The sequence below is a fragment of the Hippoglossus stenolepis genome, chromosome 5, assembly GCF_022539355.2.
Source record: "Hippoglossus stenolepis isolate QCI-W04-F060 chromosome 5, HSTE1.2, whole genome shotgun sequence".
NCBI classification, from domain to species: Eukaryota; Metazoa; Chordata; class Actinopteri; order Pleuronectiformes; family Pleuronectidae; genus Hippoglossus; species Hippoglossus stenolepis.
This window is the reverse complement of record NC_061487.1, coordinates 22006385-22022727: the sequence shown is the minus strand read 5'-3', so window position 1 is coordinate 22022727 and position 16343 is coordinate 22006385. Positions and strand designations below refer to the sequence as shown.

The 16343-nt window shown below is 44.0% G+C and overlaps 1 protein-coding gene across 2 annotated transcripts in view; it reads right to left on the bottom strand.

Moving 5' to 3' along the window:
* Nucleotides 1-16117, bottom strand: part of btbd11b (BTB (POZ) domain containing 11b) — a 71158-nt gene extending 55041 nt beyond the window's left edge. For both annotated transcript variants that reach the window (XM_035156230.2, XM_035156231.2), the window contains exon 1: nt 15060-16117. In XM_035156230.2, coding sequence (XP_035012121.1) covers nt 15060-15912 — 853 coding nt within the window. In that variant the 5' untranslated portion in view covers nt 15913-16117. The remainder of the gene's footprint in view (nt 1-15059) is intronic.
* Nucleotides 16118-16343: the final 226 nt, after the last annotated feature.

The window sequence follows — 16343 nt, the reverse complement described above, 5'->3', positions numbered from 1 at the left end:
AAAAAGCTATTTTTGCAGCTTGGCCTACAGCTCTTCATTTTACTAACCCTCCTTTTTATCAGCCCCCTTCACACACCTAACCCAGCAGAGGTTCAGTGAGCTGCTGCACCACCTCCTGCCCCTTTCTGTCAGCTGCTGTCATCCATCTTTTCAAGTGCGGGACCATAGAGTCGCTGTGGCAGCGCTGCTTTTGGGTGCCGCTTAGCCTCGTTGGTTCAAGCCACTGACAGGCAAGCAAATAGACCAAATTGGATGGATGCAGCTTCCCTGCCAGCAGAGCCGACCCTAATAGTTCACTTTAGATCTCGGCTCAGCCCTCTGTCACACACACACACACACATATGCATACACAAACAAAATGCGCAGTCTCTTATGCATCAGCTTCTTCTCTCTCCCCGTCCCTCTCAATGAATACAATAACTGAGTGTGTGTGTGTGTGTGTGTGTGTGTGTGTGTGTGTGTGTGTGTGTGTGTGTGTGTGTGTGTGTGTGTGTGTGTGTGTGTGTGTGTGTGTGTGTGTGTGTGTGTGTGTCAGTGGGTCTCTGAAGGAGCACAGCACAGGTTGAATTTTTCATTTCAGTCACTGTGTAAGTTCTGCAGGTGTGCATAAGGTTACAATAGCAGAAATTGGCTTTGCAATCAGTCATCATCGCCCGGAGACCATCAATAATTGATGTCCCGGTTGAAGAATGTGCCTCAGTTTGACATTTTCAGATGTGGGACTTTGTGTGTCGCTGTGCTTCATTGCACTACTCTCCGGGGGAGCACCGTTCCTCCGCTCAGAAGCGTTTGGTAAGGATGGTTAATGATTATAATGGGACGCTGGGTCAGGAGGACGTAACCAGGGGGTGCAACTGGTGGATGAATCTCCTCCTACCCCAGAGACAAAGGTCTAATCTTTTCCATCAGTTTCAGGCACGAACCCCGAAGCATATGGCCTCTTAAATCATGGATTCCCTCCTGCAGCAGGGGGTGAGACAACTCTGGTGATAACGAGTTACATCACTAGCCTCAGGAGTCTTCTACAGGTACCACATGACCGAGACGTATTTTTATATTTCCTGAGAGATAAAAGTAAGCAGGCAAAATGATTGCATTCCATTGGCTTGAATAGACAACATCCGTGCGATGCATAGAACGCATGAGAATTCTTTTATGTCATGTATTTTTTAGTCCTCACTGCATCGTGTGATCCCTCCTCCTCACGCTCGTCCTTTCTTTAACAAAACTGAGTTTCCGCCACGACACTGTGTGGAGCTGATGCAATAACATGCCAGGTATAAAGCTGACAGACAGTGTGTCATCTCTTCAGCTCCATCCTGTGAGTCAGAGAGCGCTCTGAATGTCCGTCAATCCAAAAAACAGACAGTGACTGCAGCTTAAAGAAGAGTCAGAGCACGATGACGAGGCTGAGTCACAGCAGTGGTTTTTTAATCTGTACTGTACTGCAGCAGAGGTGTTTCTCAGAAATGCTCTTCGATTATCAACAGGTAAAAAAACAGCTTTAAAATTTCCCAACGGATAAAGTAATGAGATGCATCATTTTTAAATTTCAGAGATATTAGATCGTATTTAATAAGCCAGAGATTATTTGCTGATCTTCTTTAAACCCTTGACAAGTTTTCAAAAATGAAACGACAGATAATTATTCCATAGGAAAGTGAGATGATTGATGAATACAACGTGCAGTTCTCACACACTTGTCTACAAGCCAGTCAATGTCAATTATAGATGCAGCCCGACGATGGTGATGATGACAGGACGTATCTATGTCATACAAAAGTCTATCGTCCGCTCCCTTAATTGTAACGTGAGACCTAAAGTAACCGGATCATGTGTTTATAATTTAACAAAGACACGAACCTTGGTCCAGACTTTCAGGTGAGAAAACGACCTTCCACACATTATTGCAAGGTAATATTTATCTTTTAGGTTTAAGGTGCTATACACTGCTCATGTCTGTCATAACAAAACATACAGTCAAATGTTTTAGTGTTTTGCTTAAAAAATAAGTGAAGGGCAGACGTTCGAGTCGCTGCTTGCGTCTGTCTTTTTTCGCTGAGTGGTTGTTATTCCGCAAATGAGAGTAAAGCAGGACCCAGCATATGTTAGTAATAAAACATGTCATGAGCAAAATAGACATACACCTTCTCCTGTGGTAATCTGTACCATATGCCTTCAGTTTGGTTGGGGGTTGAGCAAATACACTCAGTCGGAGCTAAGGATTGAGACGAGGTTCAACATTCAGCTGTTCATGTTGGAGAAAAGTCGGTTTAGCTCTGGGAACATGGAGCTAAGGTAAAATTATTGATTGGTTCTCAGGCGGAGTTTCACTGTTTGGCACAATTCTCATCAACTGACCCTCTGATCACCCAAACGCAGCCCTGCCCGCTGTGGAGTACTACAGTTACAGATAGTAGTTGGATCTGGAGGAGATTTGTCATGGCTCCAACATGTGTGTGTGTGTGTGTGTGTGTGTGTGTGTGTGTGTGTGTGTGTGTGTGTGTGTGTGTGTGTGTGTGTGTGTCTGCAGCGTGTGACTGGTTCAGGCTCCGCTGCAGGGCCCTCCATGTCTGGATTGACAGAGTTATTAGAGCTCGTAGGACGGGACAAGGTTACCTCAACTCAGCGCTGACTCTCCATCAAAGGCAGTGGCAGAAAACTGGACTGAAACAGGGCGGAGAAAATGAAGAAGCAAAGCAGAGAGAATGAGAAAAGAGCTGAGAAGCAAATGAAGACAGAACGACGCAGACAGAGAGGGAGGGAGGAGTAGAGGACTTCTGCTCGTTCACATATTATATCCATAAGTCTTATTAAAATCATCTGGACAAATCTTTCAGGTCATGGGCTCTGATTGAGGCAGTCGCACACTGGAAAATAGAAAGAGGGGATGGTGAATATGTGCAATGACGCACACATATAGTCCGAAGGTCAGCGTGCTGAGCTCTCATGGGAGGTAATGGGATACCGGTCCAGTGGAACAGAATCAGTACTGCATCAGCAAATCCACGGCCAGCAAGAACGCTACTATAACCCAGCATGTGCTTCTCTTAACATCATTGTTCACCTGCACACTTAATGCGACAAATCTAATCTGAAACACAGCAGTTATCAGAGCTGACGTCAGAAAAATCTTTCATTGGTCTTATATCATTTAATATAAGTTACAATGTTTCGAAGAAAAAAAGAACAAGTTAGCTTAGCTACCTTAGTTCGCTACGTAACTTAACAAATGACACTTAGCCTAAAATAACTTTTTCCTTGTGAAGATACAAATTCATTTTCGAAATCTCCAATTTTCTTTTCTTTAAGTGGCCGTCATAGAAATCCATTGAGGCCATTCACAGATATAGTGAGTATTTTATTGTCTGATTGAAGTTCTTATGATTGAAAGCCTATGATAGGCTACGACTGATTGCTGTAAAGCTCTGTTCATCACGTATCTAAAATCCTTTACCTACAGACACCTCAAAAGACCAGAATGCATTGCAGCAGCCCTAAAGATGGAGTGTGACTCTTGTTAATGTCGCTATCACCTTCACTACTGAACCTTTCACGTGCAACTGAGCGAAACAAGTTCAAACACATCTAGGGGCTTGTTGGGAAAGGTGGGAGAACAGTTACTGATTTACAAGAAGCGCTGTAGGCAGATGAAGAAAAGGCGGGCGTGTTCAAGTTGATTCAATAAAATATCTCTCTGATTTTGAGGCTCCGCTCTTCGTTTTGAATCCAAATCTCCGAGCAGCATGTGAAAGATTCAGCAATGACGCACTGAACAGCAGAAGAGATCAGCGCAAACCAATGTATACATCCGTATATTCGAGGATAATTATGTCTTCCAGTGAAAGTATATGTTTATTCCATGGGAACGCTGGCATGTCAAAAGCAGAGTGTGTTTATTTCTGTTACATGAACTAGAGCTGTTTATACAGCTGATTGCTCTGTATTCGTCATGTGCATGGGAAACACACATAGAGTGGTTTGTTGACTGAAATCATGGAAGTCCAGCTCCCCACGATTCAGCTCAGAAATCCCAGACATGTTTGCACCCCCACGGCTCAGCGTATATACTGCAGCAATGGATTAACAAAAACCTGCAGGAGAGATGAACAGCGGCTGCTCAGAGGGTGTATAGGAGCACATTTACTTCACCTTGACTAATCCTCTGTATATGTACAGGATACCTAAGGATTGTGGGATAAAATAAGATTAATGTTACTTAAAGGAACAGTTCAACATTTTGGGAAAAAGACACCTGTTTATTTCTTGTTGAGAGAAGTGAGGAGAACGATATCCCTATTATAAATGACTGTTAGATAAAGGGCTATGGTTAGCTTAGATTAACACAAAGGCTGGAAACATGGGGAAACAACTAGCTTAGCTCTGTTCGCAGCTAGCATCTACCTACCACTGCCTTGGTAGCTCGCTAATTGTTAACCGTTACAGCTTGTTTGTTTCCTGGTGTCTTTGCTGGTTGCTTGGTAATCTCACGGTGCCAACAAGTATCTAGAAAGTCACTGGACCGAGCTAAGAAATAATCCCACTCCCACATATACTGCCCCGTAACCACAATCTATCAGGTGTTAGTTATTAGCTTTGAGAGGTGCTGGTCGGCAGATTTCGTTAGCGTCATACAGAGCAACACTAGTTGTCTCCCACTAATTCCACATCCTCACTACTCCAGAGTCTTAGAGCCGCTAAAACTAGGAAGTTAGGAAACGCTTGAAAACGCTGGCTCTCTGGAAATGGAGTTGTTTGGAAACAATGGTGTTGACGTACCCAAGTGCTTGATGATTGGGTCTTTTCTGTGACAACGTAGCCTTTGCTGATTGGTCAGGCTCCTATCGCATTATCCTCAGCTACCAGAACACAACAACACGGATAATCAATTACAAGCGTTGCTGATCCCTTCTGTCTTTGCAAAGGGTCGTTGTGGAGTTAAATTCTGCATTATACAATGATACAACTGCTTAAATGCGGAGGAGACAAGCTATATAGCATGCAGAGTCACGTGAGAGGTCATGTGATATGCAATATCAGGCGTGTGGATAGGGATTAAAATAGTAATTTAAGCTTGAAAACACCTTTTTAAAATGGAAATATAGTGGAATGGATGTAGCCAAAAGCGAGTGTTTCATGGGGATTGGATAAGTGGAAACTTACATCAGTGAGAGTGGTGTCTGTCTTCTCATCTAACTCTCAGCAAGGCATCAACTCTCCCTTTGACTGAATTCACTTCATATTATTTTCATAGATTTTCATCATCATAGTCCATTATTTCGTGTGAGAAGCTACAGTAATCTCGAGAAAACGTAGGAAAACTGGGAGATCTCCATCCATCCTGGAGAAGTCATCAGAGCTGTATTAAAAACAGGGTTGGGTGGGTGTTCTGGGCAGATACAAGCTATTCTTCACAATCTGACTGTGTGGCACTGGGCTGCCGGGTGGTTTGGAGAAATTATGTCCTGATATGACAGTATTATTGGCAGAGGAAGGATTATCACACACACACAGAGGAGTATAACTGACACTGCAGATGGTTTCCTCATAAGTAATGAAGTTACAGCATAAGCAATGTTGCTGCAGGCAGGTCCTCCGACTATGTTACTGTGAAATAAACAACAACAGGTGAGACGACGCCGGCCTAAGTGGAATCGCAAACGTCGGTTTGTGACAGGTGCAAACCACGATACGAAATGCGCATGCGAGTGTGTTTGTGTGTGTTATGTAAATACCTTGGAATTTGGTTCGCAGTTCACCAACTGTCAATCCAAGTGTCTGGATGTGTCCTGACTTGCCACCCTCTCTATCAGATATATCACTTTTCTGATGGTGACAAGACGAGGCAGAATGACTCAGGAGATCAAAATCCACCGGCTTCTGGTTTGATCCCCGGCTCCTGGAATGTGTTGAGGTGTCACTGAGCAAGACACTGAACCCATCAATGCTCCTGATGCTGTGTATTCAGTGCATAGACTGTCTATAAAGATGGATGACATGTCTCTGCTTCTTCCCACTATCCCGAAATGAAGCCAAAATACGAATGCTGCCATGTTGCACCGATTAAATGAAGTAGAGCTAGAGTCTGAACAGAGTCCTGAGCCGCAGTAGGGACATCCTGTCGATACACGCACTCCGACAATCATGAGTCAGTCTTAGCTGTCAATCATGACTACTACCCAATAACCCCAAATGACAGAAACAATGTGTATAATGATATTTAAGTTTAACCCATGTCCCATCTGCTAACATGGAGGACGCCAGGTTTATGACCTATATTGCAGCAAGCCACCAGGAGGCGCTCGAGATGCTTTGGTTTCACTTTTAGTGAGCCGTCATGTCCTTTATCTTTATACAGATTCTACGATTCAGTGTGAATGAATGGGTGAACGGTTGACAGAAATAAATACCAACATTAATAAGAACATTTCTTCAAGTTTCCCTGATACTCAGCCCACAGCAAACCAGGGAGACAAGTTCAAAGTGTGTTTACTGGTGTTTTCTTCATAATTTCCAGGCAGAGTGGATGATACTCAAACTGGATTATAACAGGATTTCAGAGCTGCTTGGAAAAAAAACCTGTGTTGTAGATACTGATGCTTCACCTAACTAATCCACTTGCTGGTACTTGTTTGCTCCGACTCTTTTCTCCACCTATAATAAGCAGTAGGCATTGCTTGTCTGGGTCTCATCTGTCACCCACTGCTTCTTTTATGAATTTTCTTGTTTTGATCCTTGCCATCTGAGCCTCTTCCTCTCCCCCTGCTTTGCTTCCAAAGTCGGCATCATGAACAATTCATTCTTAGCCACTGGATTTGGCTCCACTGTGGAGAGTCATTTTTAAACTATTCTGGTCTGGCACCGGTACAGTATATTCTCATTGTCTGCCAAACTAAGTGCTAACACAGAATAGTGGGAGTGGTACAAGTGAACTTACTCAGAGTTGGTAAAATTTACAAGAAGAAAAAAAACACCCAGATGATTTAAAAGAAATTTCTCCCAGGGATAAAAACACTGAAGCTTCTCTACTGACAGTAAACAGAAAGCTAAGCACACTACGCAGAGTGAGTTTAAAGGAATAGGTGCACACTCTCTCTGGGCTGACATTATCAGGGCTATAATGGAATAAATCTAGTTCTGGTGTAAAAGGTCAAGCATGAACATTAGAAACGTCTCTAGCAAATTAGTACTAGCAGCAGCTGCAGCAGCATTTTCACATCACAGACTGGTAATTTGTTTTTTTAGCTTTAGTGTTTAGACCTTATATAAAGATGGACGACGTGTCTTCACTTCCTCCTACTATCCAGAAACGGAGCCACAAAATCCTGAATATGAACGCTGCCATCTTGCAAATTTGGAGCTAGAGTTTGCGCCGTGGTGATCGGGGATGGAGCTGTTACACAAGCTCAACCGATCGTGAATCTGACATTAACTAACAAATTAAAACCCCAACTTTCCAGCAAGAATGAGCAATCAAAGTAACAAGAACTACCTTAAAATGACAGAAACTATCTTAGAGAAAAATTTGATGAGTACTACGACTTTTTGGTTAACTCCATGTACCATCTACTAACATGGAGGAGGTAGAATTTATGACCTATAATGCAGCCAGCCACATAATCTAGATGCTTTGGCTTCATTTTTGGGGATCAGTCATGTCGTTTATCTTTACATATAGTCCAGGATTTGAAGCTCGTTCGTGAATATCGATTAAACTGGACAAGATTACGTTAGTTAAATACGAGGCACAGTTCGACCCGATAATTGCAGTCTCGTGCATTCCACCAGCTGCATGTATCATCAACACACCTAGCAACGAGTGACACCGTGCAACTGACACTTTATATACAATCCTCATGGGCATGAGAAAAACGGGGTGTTACAGAATGGGAAAAGGCACCCGATCCATCATAGGCAGTGCCAGCTGGGTGCAGGATTAACTGTATTTTATCACCTGTCTCCTCTTAATCAAGTTGGCTGCAGCTCTCCCTCTTAGTACCAGCCTCCATGTCACATCAGCATTCCTCCTCCTCCTCCTCCTCCTCCTCCTCCCAAACTCGCAATTAAAACCAGATCTGCTCCTGGGCCATGTGCAGTTCTTTTGAGTGTGTGTGTGTGTCCTTCTCCGTGTGCATAAACCTTTGTGTGTCTGTAGCTGCCTTACATATGTCTACTGCTGTATAAGGGTTTTCTCTTGCACTGATACGCTATATCTCGCTCCCAGACATAATGGGGACTGTCTCCACCGGTACAGAGTGGTACCACTGCAGACCGCAGTCATTCCTGTCTGCCTGCTCTCCCCACAGCATGTGTGCACCAGGCACCGACCTCGCACATCAACGCTGACTAGTGGGTGAGGAATAAAAGACGTGAACGGAATGGGACCTGCACTCTCTCACCCCTGTGAAGCTCTGCAACAACAAATGAAGAGGAAAGGGTCACTGTGCTAATATAACACACATTGTACCCCCTAAAGCGTGAGTGAAATTGAATTGGGGGGAGGGGTATAAAGGAGAAAAACTTTCTTTCCGATACTGCATACCTCCACCAAAGACCAATGACTTCTTTCTAGGCCTGCATCCTATCCTTCCAACAAGTTTTGTGGTAATCCATCAATTTCATCCAGTAGTTTTTGTGTAATCCTGCTAACTAACAGACAAACAAACAAACAAACAAATGCCAATGAAAACATAAACTCCTTGGCGAAGGTAATTGATGAAGGTAATTGAAATGTACAAAAAAAGAAAGGAAATACAAATACAACCAAATATATAGAACTTGAATTGAAGAAATAAACATATTTTTAGGTAAACTGAAAACATAAGTGCAAATCCTTTCAGTATTGTTTATTTTGTGATATTAAAGTTTTCATTATGGTGCTTATCGGCAAACACAGACATCTATACCGATACCGGTCCCTACCCCTTCTTGTTCTGTTTTTCACATGTGAACACACAAGTCTCATTTCTATATGTTACATGCGTAGGACCGACCAGATCATATTCTGCTGATAGAGCATAAGCCTTTAAAAGGAAATCCCCCCCTCACTTAAACACTTCACACTGTAATGGTCCGATGGTTTCTGAGGGAAGTGCTAAAATGCTGCAATTTACTATTTTAGTGTCCCCACTTTCCCCAAATTTGCCTGTTCACTTGGTGATTTTCCACATTTTCAGCCCCCTTTTTTGACAGGACTCAGGGAGGTGTGTGTGTGTGCATGCATGCTTGTGTGTGTGTGTGTCCATCAGCAACAGTGACAGCGGATACAATTTTCCAGGCAGGAAAAAAGTAAGAGTGAGAAGAGAACAATGCCAGAGAACAGCTTGCCCACTTGTTCAAATTACCTCAAATTACCCCTCAACAGTTTTGTATTTCACATGCTGCTGGCAACTGCTCCACAGAGATGCAAGTCGTGGCTGCATTGAATTTCTATCGAGGCTGCTAACGGTGAAGTTGGTATCTGCGACAGCTCTGTGATGGATTTCTCTGTGTATGATTGATGAATGTCAATGCGAAATCGCTTCTCAACAAAGGGGCTTATTTATTCAGCGAGACTGAAACTCAAAATATATTGACACTTTCTCTGCCTGTGTGTTTAGAAAAGTCAAGCGAATCGGTAAAAAGACAAATGATGATTTATCACATTAATAATCGCTTTCGCCTGTTTGGACCCCTTTCACATTACTAGTCATTTTATCCATTAGTGCGGTATCTGTACTGATCCTGCCTGTTTGGAGTGGGCTGTTTGTTTGGTCTGTGGTGAGGCTGGTTGCAGATTTCTTTCTAAAACTGTAAAAGTGGCCTGCACTAAATGAGCCACAGCAAGTAGAGACCGGCTGCAGAACCCTGAAGCTGCACAAAGAGCTGTTCACCTGTTCATTCAAATTTCTGTGAAGCCCGACTCTGGAGAATCAGTAGTCTTTGCCATTGCCGTGAACCCACTGTTGTCATGACCGGCAGCGTCACTTAAATTGATGAGTCCCAGCCGCTGCTGCTACAGAGAACCGGTTACCTGTGTTTTTTTAAAGTTGATTAATATGTGTAGTAGTATAATATGTGTAAGTGTGGACCCAATAACATGAACGGTTATCGATATATATTCAACATACAGACAGAGATTTACAGAATTATTAGATAGATATTATTTCTAATTTTTTTATCATAATAGCAGCATTGTATATGTGATATTCATCCAGTGGTTTATGGCTACATTCCAGAAATGGTCGACATTGAATATAAAAAACCTAAATGTGAACTTGCGGCTAACCAAGCCAGTGTTTCAGCATCAGGTAATGCATGTTTCGTCCATTTAAATAAGAAAAAACAACTGGGGCCACTAAACAAAATGTGTCAGTAATTTCAAGGTATATTGCATTTGTTTCAAATGACTTCAGGGTGACAATTTCATTTAACATTTTCAGCCAAACCAGCTCTGCCCAGACTTGAAAGTTGTCTCATGTCTAAATTAGAAATTAGAAACTCGTCCTCTGGGTGGTACATGTCCCTGAGCGCTGGGTATCATGTTCACACTAGATGTTTTCTTTGACATGCTCATCATTAAGGAAATCAAAGAATCACTGTGTTGCAGATTCTAGTGGGAACCATAAGAAAGATCCCACCATATAGAGTAGTTTCCAGTTCCGACAGGATACCACAGCCGGAGAAGGGAAACCCAACACCCACCTGCAAATAACACTGAGTCAGACGTGCTGAGAGGAGCCCCTGACATCTTGATGTATGTGTTTGAGTATGTGTCTGTGTGGGAGGATGTGGCCGTATGCTGAATATGCCACTGCAGAACTGTGGGCAGCAGAGAGTGTGAACACGCATTATAGCACAGGGTAATTACGGAGCCTGTGTTGAAGGCTGACATTTCAATTCAAGAAACAAACAAGAACAAGCTTTTCCTCCTTGTTTGAATAAATTAAGGAATTACAAAGAAATAAATCCATGCATACAAATATGTAAGATACAGTATGAACAGTCTCTTGTGTTCGTTGGTTCTGCTCGTATAACTCCTGAAGACTTAACGCTCCTTTTCTCATTCGCTCATTTATGCTGCTTTTATGTACGAAAGGGTATGTTTTGAACAATGTAGCCGTCACTGTCCACATGCTTCCGTGTGTCTTTTACATTGGCACGATATAAGCAACGCATCCACAAGAGGGCAGCGCAGAGTCGAGAGTTTCCGACGACAACCAACATGGCAACGGTGGAGGAGGTTGTGATACTGTGCCTCTTAAGAAAAAGGCAAAAGCGGCTGTTTGTCCCTGTGCCCAGGTGAAGTAAAATCAAATAGATGCTTGAAGTTTCTTACCAACTCGCAAAGTCACACCTCAAAAAGTTCTTCCTCATGTCTCTATACTGCCCCCTACTGTTCCCAGTGGTACTGCTCTATTTCATCTATTTCATTCGTTTTCACAAGGCGTGCACAAATACAGACGACATGTACAGAAGGCTACGTCCGTATACAAATTTGTATCTAATTTTGAGAATATATTAGCCTTAAAATCAATAGTGTGACTTTTTTCTTTTATTGGATTCTTAACACTGTGGGGGTTACTGCTCTTGTCAAAGAAATTATCTGGCAAAGATAACTTTATAAGTACTGCACAGACATGAGAGTATCGTCTATCTTCTTAAAGTCATGGCAAGAAAGCAAATGTAAGCATTTCTGAGAGACTATTCTTCTGCATGATAGAAGAAAATAAATTGGCTTATTGCCAAGGTAACTAATAGAAGCTTCAAACAATCAAAAGGGAAAACACTGAGTGACGAAGCTACCTGATTGAATCTGTGACAGCACAAAAAAAATTAAAAAGTAATCAGCTTTGGCGGCAGAGATGAAATAAAGATATTCCTAAAGGCAAAGCTGAGTCATCAGCATCATCAGCATAATATGGAAAAATCACCTCAATTACTCCCACTTGGCAGAGAGAGGCAGAGAGGATGGATGGAGTGATGTTCAATTTGGCAGGCGGCGGCTGGGTTAAGGTCAACCCACCCTCGGATCGACGGGCTGTTTGATTTTTACAGGGAAGACAACAAATGATGCATCTGTGTCCCTGATTTCTCTGTCAGTGCAGGTAAAGGGCATCCCGGGGTGTGGAGGTCCTGCTGTGTCACAAGATGAAATGTGGACCAAATCTTCCACGACAAGGAACTTCCTTTATTCTCTAACAGACGCACACTTCTCCCATCTTAACTGACTGATCTACCTGAACAGCTAACTAGCTGGTGGACATAGCCAGCAGCTAACTGATGAAAACCAGAGAGCAGTGAGATGAACCACTGCAGTGCTGTTCTGTTAAAAGCTAAAAACCTGAATTATATCCAGTTTAATGTATTTTTTTATGCTCGCAATAACAGCCCATTACCCAAGTAGGAATAACAAAGTTCAGCACTGCATTGCATGGACTTCATGCACACTACGACACCTTTCTAGCCTTGAGCATTATATCATTATTCCACATGCTCCAGACGTTTTTCTTGCATCTCATCTTATTCAGCGGTCCAATGCACCACTGAACACTCACCGCATCTCTTCTACAGCTGGAGCCTCACTCCATGCCAAGTGGCCTGAGTGTGCACAGGACTGACTCTCAGTACTGTAAAGGTCTCTGCTCTCACTGTAAACTCTGAGGATACACTGCATCACCTTTGCACTGTCATTGTTGCATGTATACAAACATGGACAACGTGTCTCCACTTCCTCCAACTGCCCAAAAATGAAGCCAAAATTTCCCAGATATGGGGGCTGCCATCTTCCCTTTTGGACGTAATTTGGAGCCGGAGTCTGCGCAGAAGTGATTGTGGTGTGGGGCATAATAGCTAACAAAAAAAATGAGCACAAGAACATAAATCAGTGTGATAAGTAATACCTAAAATGACAAAAAACATCTTTGAGAACATTTTATTTAAGGTTTACTTCGACTTTTTAGGTCATGTCCCATCTGCTAACATGGAGGAGTCAGGGTTTATGACCTAAACTGCCTCAAGCCACAAGGGGCCAATAAAGATCATTTGGATTCACTTTTGCAGAGCAGTCATGCAGACTATGGTCTTGACAATAGTCTGCAGTATATGTCAAAAAACACCACCTTCTCCATGTTAGTGGATGGGACATGGGCCAAACTAAACAGTTAAAATACACGTCAAATCAATGTTTCTCAAAGATGGTTTCCGTCCTTTTAGGTAGGTCTTATGAAGAATGACAGCTGAGATTGGTCCCCTGATCAATACTGTGGAGGCTCCGGCTCCAAATGACACCTGCGCAAGATGGCAGCGTTCGTATCCACGACATTTTGGCTTCATTTCTGGATAGTGAGAAAAAGTGGGGATGGGTCGTTTGACTTTACCGTCTATGATACAGTGATATAAAGATAATGGATGTTGTCATCACTACAAATGGACACACGCATAGACTGTGCAGCTGAACCTTTACAACCCTGTGCTTTGTGAGGACACAGATATGGACAATGTACACAAACTGACATGAATATATAAAAGGCTTCGTTGCAGCTTTAAAAACAAAGAGTTGACATAAAGGGCCTCTCTACAGGCTTCTGTCTGTGATTCATCAATACAGTGAGAGTATTTCTTTCTTTCCATCTGTCTGTCTGTCTCCCTCTCACTTACTCTATAACTCAGTTTTATTCACATCACTCTGCATAATGCATGATAGCACATGGGTCCCCCAAGGCCTTTCATTACGTAAACCTGTTGCAAGAGGAGCCACAGCGGCACTTTTACAACATCCATCAAAACAGGGGCAAGCCTGTGTTTGTGTGGTGGGATGTATTGCTGGTTAAGCTGTGGTGAAGTCAGAATACAATTACACTTACTATCAAAGCACACAACAAAAGTATTCCTCAACACTTGGAGCCAATGTGAAGTGTATTGTGTGTAGGCTCAGCACATGCACACAGGGATGAAAGACTTCCTCCATCTTTGGGAAGAAAAGAGTAAAACTAACCTCTGCAGGGCATCATTGTCGGAAACTGGGAGAGCCGCTTTCACTGAAAGCTCTCACAGAGAGAGAGAGAGAGAGGCTGTAAGCCTGAGGAAATCAGGCCCAGCTTCAGCATTTTGTGCATCAAGTCAACAGCCACATATAGGAATGATATGAGAGAGTAACAACTACAATATAACAGCACAACAAGACACAGGAGGCAGGAGGACCACTCTCTCCTTCCCTGGCCTATACTCAGTCAGTCATCCCCTGCCTGCAGCTCACGCAGCTCCACTGGGAAACACTCGTTCAGCTGCAGAAATACTCTTAAAATCTACAGCTCCTCAGCAAGAGTGAGACTGAGGTATAACCTTTTAATATCCTGGCAGCGAGTGAATCCGAGGGATATCTTTCTAGACATTCTCACAATGCTCATAACTGTAACATTTACGGTTCAGACGAGAGTTTAACATGCAAGATTAAGTTTTATACTGGTGATGAATATATGAAGTAAATCCAGTGAAGAGGGCTTTGCTTTGTGCTGCTGCTGCAGAAGAGAATGGAGACTCTACAGGTTACATGAAGCAAATGGATTTGAAAGCAGTGGTTGTGTGAAGTGGAGAGAGACCCTGCAGTTGCTCTCAGATCATTACTCATCACTGTATAACATTAATGGTGCAGATGAGAGTTTTAAACACGCAAGATTAAGTCTTAAATTGGTGATGACTTTATTGTAATTTGGGATAAATCTAGTGAAGAAGGCTTTGCTTTGTATTGCAGCTGCAGAAATCTACTGAGAGACTGGAACTCCACAGGTTACAAGAAGCAAAGGGGGTTGGAAGCAGTGGTTGTGGAAGAACCCTGCAGAGGCTCTCAGTTCATTACTCATAACTGTAGGATATTTATGGTGCAGGTTTATAGGTTAAACACGAAAAATTAAGTCTTATAAAGGTGATTAATATATGGTTGTTTGGAGTAAATCCAGTGAGGAAGTCTTTGCTTTGTATTGCAGCTGCAGAAATCTACTCAGGGGTGATTATGGGAACTCTACAGGGCTTTGAAAGCAGTGGATGTGTGTTGAGGATGTGGCTCTCAGCTCACAACTCACCGTTTGCGTTCTTCCCGCAGATGAGGTGCTGCCAGGGCTGCAGGGAGCCCCAGATCTCTGCCTCGCTGCTGACGGCCTGCTCCAGGGTCTCCACGGTGAACTTGGGGATCCCGTTATCCCGCTCCAGCAGCGCGCTGCGCAGCACCCGCGCGTACACCTCTCGGAAGAGGCTCTCCATGCACGCTGCCAGGTAGATGGCGGCGTGCTCGTGGATCCTGACCGCGACCCTGCTGTCCACCATCCACCTGAAGAACTTCCCCACGTTGAAGACGAGTCCGCAGCGCACCGACTTGCCGCGGCCGAACTTGTCCTCCTCCGTGCTCATGTTGTACAGGGACAAGGCACCGAGGGCCGCGCCGATGCAGTTCATCGAGACGCTCCACGACAGGGCGATCTTTGTGGCACTTTGGATCTCGTATTTGGTGCATTTGGCGTAGCGCAAACTCAGCCGCTGCGCCTCCTTGGCGACCCGGACCAGGGCCCGGCTGACCAGCACCGAGAGCCGCAGCAGGACGTCCTGCGGCGGGGTCGGCAGGCTCCTCTCCTCGTCCCTGCTCAGTGCGCTCGCCACTTCCCCGAGGCTCCACGGCACATCCTCAAGCTCGGGCAGTTTGGCGCACTGCACGGTGCACTCCAGGATCTCGGCGTCTTCCACCAGGACCGTGTTCACAGTGTCCAGACTGTTGTGTCGACTGTGCATCGAGTCGGTTAAATGCCAGTAATTCGCCCCATGTGCATCCGAGCAGCACAGCGACGCACTGGAAGATCTGAAGGAGTCTGCGGCTCCACCATAACCTGAGTCTAGCGTCAAATCCTCCAGGGTCCTCGCTGCTGACTTGCTACTCCGAGCCATGACTGCACTTCATGCTGTAAAGGAGGGCTCGTGGGAAAAGTGGAGGAAAAAAGGTTCAAGACGACCGGGAGCTCGGAAACGCACGTGTCCGAATAAAACACCTCCACTTGTGCGTTTGTGGGAAAAGTCCACCCGAGGCTGAAGTTGCAGAGTCTCTCAGCTCAGAGCATCTCAGGGACCCGCACTGTGCCTGACAGATGGAGGAGGGGCCGTGCGCGACCGACAACAGCTGTCAGCCAATGGACTCTCGGGATGAAGCAGCAAAGAGTTTTAATTGGATCTCTTTAGAGGATCGATAACAAGCTATTGATAAGGCTAACTAATCAATAGGCGGTGTAAACAGTGAAGGCAATGTTTGTTTAATTGTCCAGAACCTACTTTTCTAAAAACTTAAATTCTCTTAACTTTGAAACAGAATAGACGAAGAGGTC